The 9280-nt window shown below is 49.7% G+C and overlaps 4 protein-coding genes across 4 annotated transcripts; 1 reads left to right on the top strand and 3 right to left on the bottom strand.

Moving 5' to 3' along the window:
• Positions 1-832: 832 nt before the first annotated feature.
• DEU56DRAFT_918795 (FAD binding domain-containing protein) lies at positions 833-3075 on the bottom strand (the record flags this gene model as incomplete). The annotated part of the gene is made up of 11 exons (XM_041358176.1): positions 833-1525; positions 1579-1605; positions 1657-1681; positions 1731-1740; positions 1794-1849; positions 1911-2087; positions 2144-2339; positions 2395-2593; positions 2656-2814; positions 2871-2990; positions 3046-3075. 11 exons carry the CDS (start codon positions 3073-3075, stop codon positions 833-835), a joined length of 1692 nt encoding a protein of 563 aa, XP_041202247.1.
• A 1525-nt stretch (positions 3076-4600) lies between these two features.
• Positions 4601-5123, bottom strand: DEU56DRAFT_895339 (uncharacterized protein; the record flags this gene model as incomplete). The annotated part of the gene is made up of 2 exons (XM_041356383.1): positions 4601-4942; positions 5002-5123. Coding segments are annotated over 2 exons (364 nt in total), but the record flags the coding sequence as incomplete, so codon positions are not given.
• Positions 5124-5726: 603 nt separating this feature from the next.
• DEU56DRAFT_747573 (uncharacterized protein) lies at positions 5727-6214 on the top strand (the record flags this gene model as incomplete). The annotated part of the gene is made up of 3 exons (XM_041349289.1): positions 5727-5865; positions 5940-6088; positions 6158-6214. 3 exons carry the CDS (start codon positions 5727-5729, stop codon positions 6212-6214), a joined length of 345 nt encoding a protein of 114 aa, XP_041202245.1.
• A 1165-nt stretch (positions 6215-7379) lies between these two features.
• DEU56DRAFT_918792 (uncharacterized protein) lies at positions 7380-9088 on the bottom strand (the record flags this gene model as incomplete). Its single annotated transcript, XM_041358175.1, has 2 exons — positions 7380-8090; positions 8147-9088. 2 exons carry the CDS (start codon positions 9086-9088, stop codon positions 7380-7382), a joined length of 1653 nt encoding a protein of 550 aa, XP_041202244.1.
• Between the last annotated feature and the right edge of the window lie 192 nt (positions 9089-9280).

Below are 9280 nucleotides of genomic sequence, written 5' to 3'. Positions count from 1 at the left end.
AAATATCCTACCGTTCACCTGCGTGACATTATAGGCGTGCTCAATTCTTACGATGTCAAGTTCAAGGTGTTTCCAGGCCCATCGTGCCTTAAGCCAAACAACATAGCCGACTGGCGAGACCCCATTTGGCTTGCCAAAGCCAAGCTTACCGTGAAACAATAACAGGATATAGTGAAATCTGTTTGTCCGTACCCTGAGAGAGGGAGTGGTGGGTGGGTGCGAACGAAATACGAAAGGATAGAGGAAAACAGCGATGCAGATCTACTGCGTGAAACGACGGAAGTTCGACTACCGACTTGGGACGGAACAAGGTGCGCTGCGCCACATTGCTTACTCACGCGTAACTAAATTCTGCGCAAGCCTCGTGCCTCGGCTAGCGCAGAAAACCAGATCTGGCCACTGCATTGAGTTATATAGTCCGCACTGGTTCTTCTGCACCGTGACATTTCTATCACAAAAGGATTGAGGCTCGCTGATATTCAAGAAGACGATAGCATGGGACCTTGAACGCAAATTATCAATCAATTTATCAGACACAGATTCGAATCCAGTTTACCTCTGGCCCAAATAAGTACCTGGACCGGGATGATAAATCGCACTACAATGCAAATTTGAACTCGCACTGGTGACAACCCGACATATATCACGCACCTCGCACTCACTACGGCCGTAAGTGAAAACAAACAATCCACCCACCCGCGCACGGTGATAGTCTCAAATTAATGCGAAACACGAGTGATGAAGATTCGACTGCGTTCGTGCACTCCCAAACCACGTTGATCAGGGCTTATAAATGAGTCGTGATATAAAATCATGTAGAAAGAACAGACCGTCACACATCCAAAAATATACCAGAGAAATATTTCTTCACGCCTTCTGCACCGTGTACAATCGCTCCAATCACTCCGTCCGGCCGAATCACAAACACCTTCGTATGGCCAGCTTCCACAAGATAAGCCGAATAAGCATAGCCCTCCTCGTCAACAAGAACAAGGTTAGCATGGGATGCAACGGACGTTACTTGTGTTGATGAAGGCAGAACGACTGCCGATCGCATAACACTTTTGTCATAAGCCTCCAGTGCGCCCAAGATTGGGGAAGAATCTGCGAGACTCGGCGCGAACACAATCACTGTGTGATACCACGGTCTGTACAGGCTAAATAGCGTCTTCATGTCAGACTCTCCGCGCTTTACCTGACGCATATTGGGTGCATCAGGCGCCCTGTCTCCAGCCTCCAGATGCCCTTCGTCAAGCACTCCGTAGGCGTTAATCGGTCTCCCCTCAACTGGAGTCGCATATTCATCCAGGACAATGCTGCTGAACCGGTAGTTGATGCCGAGCATGAAAAGGACGGAGCTTCGTCCGATCGATATATCTCCCGACGCGATTGCCTTGTTGAGCATCGAGGTGGTCATATTGAGCATCTCAGAGATGACAGGCAAACGCTCGGCGCTGTATGTCTCGAGAAGAGACTTGTCGGCGAGTCCTTTCTCGACGAGCGCAAGCTTCCATCCTAGATTAAACTAGTGCACAATCCGGTCAGTTGTGGCATACACGATGCATTTCCAAGACTCACAGCATCTTGTACACTTGAGTTAAGTCCCTGTTTATAGAGAAATGAATACGCATCGGCATTTGATGAGAGCACACAGACCTGCCCACCGGTTAGACTGTGGACGCTGGACATATGTCAGTAGTTTGTTAAGAACGCGCTCAAAAAATACATACTGAGCAGCATCTATGACGACTTCCATCAATACAGGCACATCATTCAAAAGTAGAACCACATACCACCCGCAACAAATACTCGGCCCTCGTTAAACCTGTCAACCATACGGATATTGGCCCTAAAGCAAACCCATGAACGTTAAACGTGCATCGATTTACAAAGAGAAAAGGAAAACACACCGGAACTCGCTCACCCAAACCAGCTTGTTGAACGTAACCTCCGTAGGTATCACCGACGCGATGATCTCGAAGATCAGCTCTTCGCTCTGAGTAACCTTTGTCATATCTATGTCATTATCAAAGATGACAAATTGCCAGCCATCCTCGCCGATTTCGTCTGTTGGACGCAATAACATGCTGTGGGTCATCAATGCATCTCCAAGCCTCAGTGAATCAATACCAATGGTGCATACCCTCGTTCTTGGAAATTTCCAAATTGGTGGCAATACTTTCGAGACAGGATCAGGAGCGCGCGCTCTTCCATCGAGCAAGTAGAAATGGGACGCACCGCTCTATCAACACCCTTCAAACGAATATCTCCAGTGATAATTCGCGTATCGTCTCTAGTTTCGCCCAAAAATGAAAGCCCAAGCTGCTTGCGGACAACACCTGCAAACCAAAATTTAGATTCATTCTGCTGTATTTTAATTCGATCACATCTCACCTTTAGCACCATCGGCACCGACCATCCACTTGGTATCGAAAGATTCTAATGTGCCATTCTTTGCTAGTACAGCGGTAACGCCCTCTTCAGACTGCTCAAACGAACGCAGTTCGGTGCCCATCTCGACAGAACAAGAGAACTTCTCTAGGTGGCGTCGCAGAATCGTGTCTAGAAGCTGTTGACCCATTACTCGGGAAGTCTAGAAAGCAAAATGAATCACATTTCAGCACAGCTGCTTGAGAAGACGACGTCTCTGCGCACGAATGGTATCGCAGGCGAAGGTTCCAAATATGGGGTAAAGGAAGATTCCTTCAAAATTTCCAAAGTCCCTGACTTGTACGAACGGATGATAGGGACGCGCGTCCCCAGGTCGTTGACTTCTGAAACATTCAGGAAGTTGAAGAGTTCGACGGAGCGTGGCTAGATCCCACGTTGATGAGACTGCGGGGCATCAGAGAAGTAGATGTATGGCAAACCTGTATTCCGGGACCACGCTGTCCAATGCGAGGGTTGGGGTCTTTATCGATGATGCGGACTGGGATGCCGTTCTGGAGGAGTGTCAACGCCGCTACCAGGTCCGCCGGCCCAGCGCCTACCTAAGACGGAGAATTTAGTTAAGGCGCGATCTTTTATCATAAGTAGGTTACTTACCACTAGTACATGAGGACATGTGAAATTCATGTGGAGAGAGTTCAGAGGTTTTTGGATCAAAATAACAGACAATCGCGTCTTATAACATAGGGCACAGCCCATCGAGGCCATAAGGTCGGAGACATAACCATTATGTGGCATTCAACTGCATATCCCGTATCGGTGTCCAAGAACAAGTTGCCGATGTTCCACGTCCCCGTCGGATTCGGATGATTTGTCAAAACCGCTCACTCGATATTTCATGTGGAATGTGCAGCCTTGGGGTTTTTTCCAATAGAAACTTGCACGTGCTTTGTGGGGTTTCTCCTTAGGAAAGGCAAAGTAATCTTCATTCCTTCACGTAGGCTATGTTGACCGAATCCCAGTAACGAGCGCGAACTTGCCAACGGAACTAGGGTATCACAAATCCATGGAAACCGGAGTCGGTAGGGACGGCCATCGCCTCGTCGAATTGATATTTGGATCCGGGGAAATGGAGATTTGGCGAGTATAAGTGGACTCGATAAGCAACACCTCGAAATTTGAAGGATGCAAAACGCGGTATATTCCATTGAAAGATGCTCTCCGCCTCCCTCTGCTAAGCGATGTAATGTATGCAGTGGACAGGCAACTCGCAAATGCCGGGCTGCTTGCAGCACTCCAAAAGATGCACGAGGGCAAGTTGGGATTGTATTGAAGATGGGCCGGAAACGCTCAGGAGGAGCGCTCAAGCTTAGATAAGTACCTCCACGTGAGCAGGATATCACGAGCCTGAGAGCCTGAGAGAACGGGAACGATGCTCAGGTAGTATACCCCAGCGTGCTCTAAAAACAAGCTCGAGGATCGAATGAGAATGACATCGTCTTAGATCATGGGTGCTTACCTCCAACCATCCATATCACCGTCACGCTAAAGGAGCAAGTGTCCGAGTCCATCTTGAAGCCTGTCTTGAGGACTAATCGTCAGTTCAGACCTATAAAGTCAATCACCCACCTTCAAAGGGAGCGGAAAGGATGATGTGATTAACCAAATGAATGATAACAACTGCAGATGTAAAAGCCGTGCCAAATGCTCGGATAGCCACTATTATTGAGATATTGTGAGTGGAAAATACTTAGCAACCAACGTACAATTCTTATGGTGGTGACCCGAGTCCAAGTCTCCAAGACTCCAAGCGAGCTTGTCAGACTGCATCGGAAATTACCGCACACGCCACTTTGAAGTGCTTCGAGCACGAGGTCGCGCGAATGTAACACGATCCAGCTAGAGACTGAAGGTTCTACATGCAAAATTGAAGGTCTCATTGCTAGCAGATTTCAACGGAATAAAACAACTCGTGTCATGGTAGCGCGAGCGTAGCGAACGCGCACGAACGAGAAGAACGGCGTAGTGGTTGGGGTGTGATGTCTGGGAGGCCCCTAGTTGTGGGATCGAGGAGACTAAATTTACAAGGTACAAGTGCCCGCCTGCAGGAGAAATAGTAGGCCGTGACCACCGCACGTTCCTCCACTTCATAAATAGTCATTCTTGATTTATGGCCACGTGTACTCTTCAATAAATATCATGATTATCGGATGAAATATAATATCTTACACCGAAAGACTCGATTTATCGTCGGTCCTCGTATTTCGGCGTTGGTTGAGTAATACCAGCTCGCTCCTGAAGGGTAGTAGCCATCACCATCGGAAGAATGACCAATTTCGCCTTGTCCCACTTCCCAAAAGACGATCAGCGTGTTCGAATAAACAAATGAAACAAGCATCACTTACAACACCTTCCTTCCAATACAAATCAGCTTCCACAATCCTCCTCACATCCTTCAAGCTCTCTGCTTCATAGATGAGCGCGGACCCTACGAACTTTCTGTCCTGTGGCTCTGCGTGCTGGGATTCGGGCGTCAAGAGACCACCAACTACTTCTGAATGTTCGAATGTTCGTGAGACGAGAAATGATAATGTGAATGCATGGGAGACTGACTGATGACTCCTTGCGTGATGAGCTCGTTAGCGCCTAGGGACGGACGGCCATGCGACGCGCAAGGGTACCTTCGTCGGTGTAGTCTGGTGCCCACACCATATAGTGGTGCATCTTTGTGGATGACGAAGATATGAAGCGAGTGCAATACCATTTCGATTTAGCTGAGGGGGGTAAACGTGCACGACGCATGCAGCTCAGAGAGGATTGGGGAAGCATGGTCGTTGTGGTGAGGGTTTTAAAGTTGTGAGTGTAGTCAGCCAGGCAGACGAGAGCCAGGGCGCCGAGTAAGTAATTTCCGGTATGATACACCTACTAGCATACTCCCTTTGTTTACAAGTCGAAGGATCACCTGATAGCTGCATGATGGAGGAAGGATAAGTATATCCAAGTTGCCAAGCGGCAGGTAACCAAAAAACTCTGATAGCATCATCCAATCCAGCTATCCAAACATCCTCTCTGGATCAATTAGAGAAGAAGATGTATCAGTGTTTTTGGCTAATAGCGTTGGAAGGCGATGGTGGCCTGGAAGGACAACTTGCACTGGCGAACTTATTTGATTAGTAAGCCTTGGCCCTCGATCGGTCCGAACAGGCCCGCCAGGCGGCCGTTTCAGGAATCAAGCAGTTGCCAACTGGCATCATCGACCACACTACATGTCACGAGCTCTCAAGATCCCACTTGTCATCCCACAGCGAAGCATCTACAACTACATCCACAAGAGAAACATGTCCTCGACGCCATCCCTACCGAAATTCATCGTCTGGGCACCCGACTACGCCGACGAGGGTGCTCTCCAACGAAGATTAGCAGTAAGACCTACGCACCTCGAGAACATCAAGACACTCATCAGCCAAGGCGTTGTACGTAAGTTCAGCACGAACCATATACATGACACTACACCACAGAGCGTTGATATCTGGAATTTGACATTTGAACAGGACTTGGCGGAGGGTTCATGACACCCGACTCCGTCGACGCAGCTGCAGCAGACAAAAAGTTTCTCGGGTCGTGCTTGATCTACGAAGGCGAGACCATCGATGTCGTGCGTAAGCTCGTGGAGGAGGACATATATTATAAGACCGACGTCGTGAGTGTCTTGGCTGTTACGATGGGATCAATACTGGGGCGCTGATTCGGAGATTGTTATGATGTGCAGTGGGACAAGGAGAAACTCGTTATTCTCCCTATCGCATTAGCAACGGCCCTTCCTTGATACCTGCGTAGATTGAGATACCGAAGATACGACCTATGAGCGAAAGATGTTAGCAACCAACGTGATAATACCACGCAATCGCAGACCTTGACGGAGTATCGCAATCAAGGGCAAGCTATCCGAGCTTATCTGCAATTCTCTGCCGCTCTTTATCCCTCACAAGTCCCAGAGATAACAATATCTCATTGTCCTTTCGAAGCGACGGAAACTTGAACGCACAACCCCAGGAAAACACTTGGGGCACGCCATTTCCCGTGACGCCCCTGCATGTTACCCTGGGTTAAATATGGACCAACAGTCACGAAGCCAGAGGAACAATAGCTCAGTGTGCGATGCCGTACAATTCTGTCGATTTTCATACCTTCGAACCCTATTGTCTTCCCGAAAAAGACATCCCACGAGGGTTTTATCGCGGAGTTTACCATGTCTAGAACACTAGCCAGCGAAATAACGCGAAAGTTTATGCCACGACTATCATAGGACATGGACTTGGCTGCGGCATGACAAGATCGTGAAATTTCATTACGGTAGATTACATTGTACAAGCAAGAAAAAGTACACCTTCGGCTAAAGAATACTGCCGTTTTTATTTGATATCGATGAAAGAAGAGACGGTACTATATGAGTATAAGGAAACCAGTGGAGAACAATGAGAACATGGTATATGTTAATTGAATGATATGACTGAATGAAGATATAGCAATAGAAAGTCAATGCAAGTCGTCAGCGATGCAGGAATGAGATGATGATAGATGGACCCAGAAATATTTGCGGGTGGGTATGCGCGGGCATTGCAATGCGTGATATAATTAGATGCGATTTGGATATCACATGGGATGATAGAGCGGAGGATGCCGCGGTGACGTGGTGAGGGCGGTTATGGAGGAAGGGCGGGCGAAGTGAGACAACAAAGATCTCGGGGGGACTTCAAACGCCGTGGATGTGAGACAGTACGAGTCGGCGGGGGTATGGGAGTAGCAAAGGGATGACCCTCGCGAGGAATGAAAACCGCCTAGGCCCTAGAATTAATTATACAGAGCAAAAAACGAACAAAGCGATCCAGTCGGGCATCTATAGCACAGGAAAGCGAGATTGATAACATGATTGTATGCGGGGGATGCACTGATGGTTCTCTTTTGATTGACGGAACAGAACAGGAGGGTGTTCATTGACGACTGGGAACGTTCCAGGTCTGAGCAGGGTCAATGGAGTCACCGGGGATCACAAATGAGGGCTTCCAACTCGCCCCAACCCGACGCGTCGACGAATGAGCTGCACCCGCGGGGGGAACATACCCGGACTGTGGAACAGCGGCGGTATTCGTCATCTGTGTGAAGATGGGCGATTGTGGGGCCGGAGGGGGAGGTGCGCGCACCTGCGGAGCCGGAGCGTTCTGCGACCCACCCTCGCCCGCCTCGAAGTTGATGAAGTCGAGCATATCGCGCGTGAACCCACTCGTCTGGCGCTGTTGCGCTGCCATGTAAGTCTGCAGCTCAGGGTTGTGAGGCGCCCGGAACAATGATGTAAGGTCGTCCAACGAGGCGTCTGTGTTGGTGACCGTGTCTGCGGGATACCCGGTGCCCGAGGAGGTCCCTGCATCAAGCTGATCCCCCTGGGTTGTAGCTGCAAGTGCCTCAGTAATATCGAAACCTTTATAAAAGTCTTCGATTTCCTGCGACTGTGCATCAGGGTGGGGAGCTAGCTGGATCTCAAGTTCACCCTCGGGCTGCGCAAGGATGTCCTCGGCGTTGATGTTCCCCATGTTGAACACACCGTTCTGGTCGGTAGACGACAGCATTGCATGCAAAGATGCGATGGAGAGATCATCCATCGAGCCCATGTCATTGGCCCCTGGCACCTCAAAGTTCAGGTAATCCTGAGTGACGCGTGAAAAGTTAGTGACAATGAGGATAGCGATGAGAAGTAGCGTACCTCAGGTTGATACTTGAACTCGCCCTGTGATGTGCCATATTCACTCCATTCCGGAGCAGGTGGTTGTGGGAGAAGATGCTCTTGCGGAGCGTTCCATTGCGGTTGAGCAGCATCCGGTTGAGGGAGGACGTGCTCTTGAGGATGCTGCCATTGAGCGTGCGCAGCCTGGGGCTGCTGAACAACCATGGGCTGCATTCCGTAAGCGTGATGAGGGAAGGAGGGAAGACCATGAGGGGCCGGCTGCAAAGGGTGGGATTGAGCATCAGGAATTGAACATACGCGTGTGGAAAGAAGTGCATCTACCTGTAAGAGATAGTCATCTGAGAGCGACGGAGACTCAGATGCAGACGGGTGCGGCGATGACGCAGCAGACATAGGCGGGGATGGACCCGCGGTTCCATACTGCATTTCGGGGTTGAACATCGCGTATTGGGGAGCAGGCATGTAGAAGGAAGCAGGCTGCACAGGCACTGCAGCAGGGAGTACGTAGGGGGGCGCGTATGCCATTGGTGGCATTGGTTCTGGTTGTTGTGGCCCCTGGGAAGGACCAGCAACCGCATTGGTGCGACCGCGACTTTTCTTCTGTGCGCGAGCCTGTTCCTTTTTTTGCCGCTTCTCCTCCCTGATACGTTCCTTCTCCTCCTTCTTCATGGGCTGGAAGCGATAATCAGGGTATTGACGCTGATGTTCCGCCTTCTTCGCATCTGCGAGACGCTCGTACTCGAGCTTCACTGCTTCCGACTCATTTCGCCACATCTCAGAGATGAGCTTTGAGACATCAGCCTGGGCTCTGCTGCGCTGGCCAGGTGCTTCTGGCAGAACCTTGAGCTTGTCGGAGCGATAGAGGATCCAGGCGTTAGGTGGGCGAGGTGGTTGTGGCTGGGCTGGCTGAACTTCATTAGTTGCGCGAGCCTTCCCAGTGGATCTAATTGGGCCTGTCATTGTATGTAACGGTGACCAGGGGTGAAGAGTGTAGTATGAAGAGTATAGCTTGAGATTCAGAGGATGAAAGTTCCTCGAAGAATGGATGTTGTGGTTAAGAGGAAAAGGTGAAAGGTCGCGTCGTAGCAGATGAAGTGCGGGAAAATGAGTAAAGTGAGCTTCCATTTTAGTAGGTCCTTGTGGGTCCATCCT

The sequence above is a fragment of the Suillus clintonianus genome (genome assembly GCF_016758775.1).
Source record: "Suillus clintonianus strain FC179 chromosome Unknown DEU56scaffold_144, whole genome shotgun sequence".
Taxonomy (NCBI): Eukaryota; Fungi; Basidiomycota; class Agaricomycetes; order Boletales; family Suillaceae; genus Suillus; species Suillus clintonianus.
The sequence above is the reverse complement of the archived record's forward strand: the minus strand, read 5'-3'. Positions and strand labels throughout refer to the sequence as shown.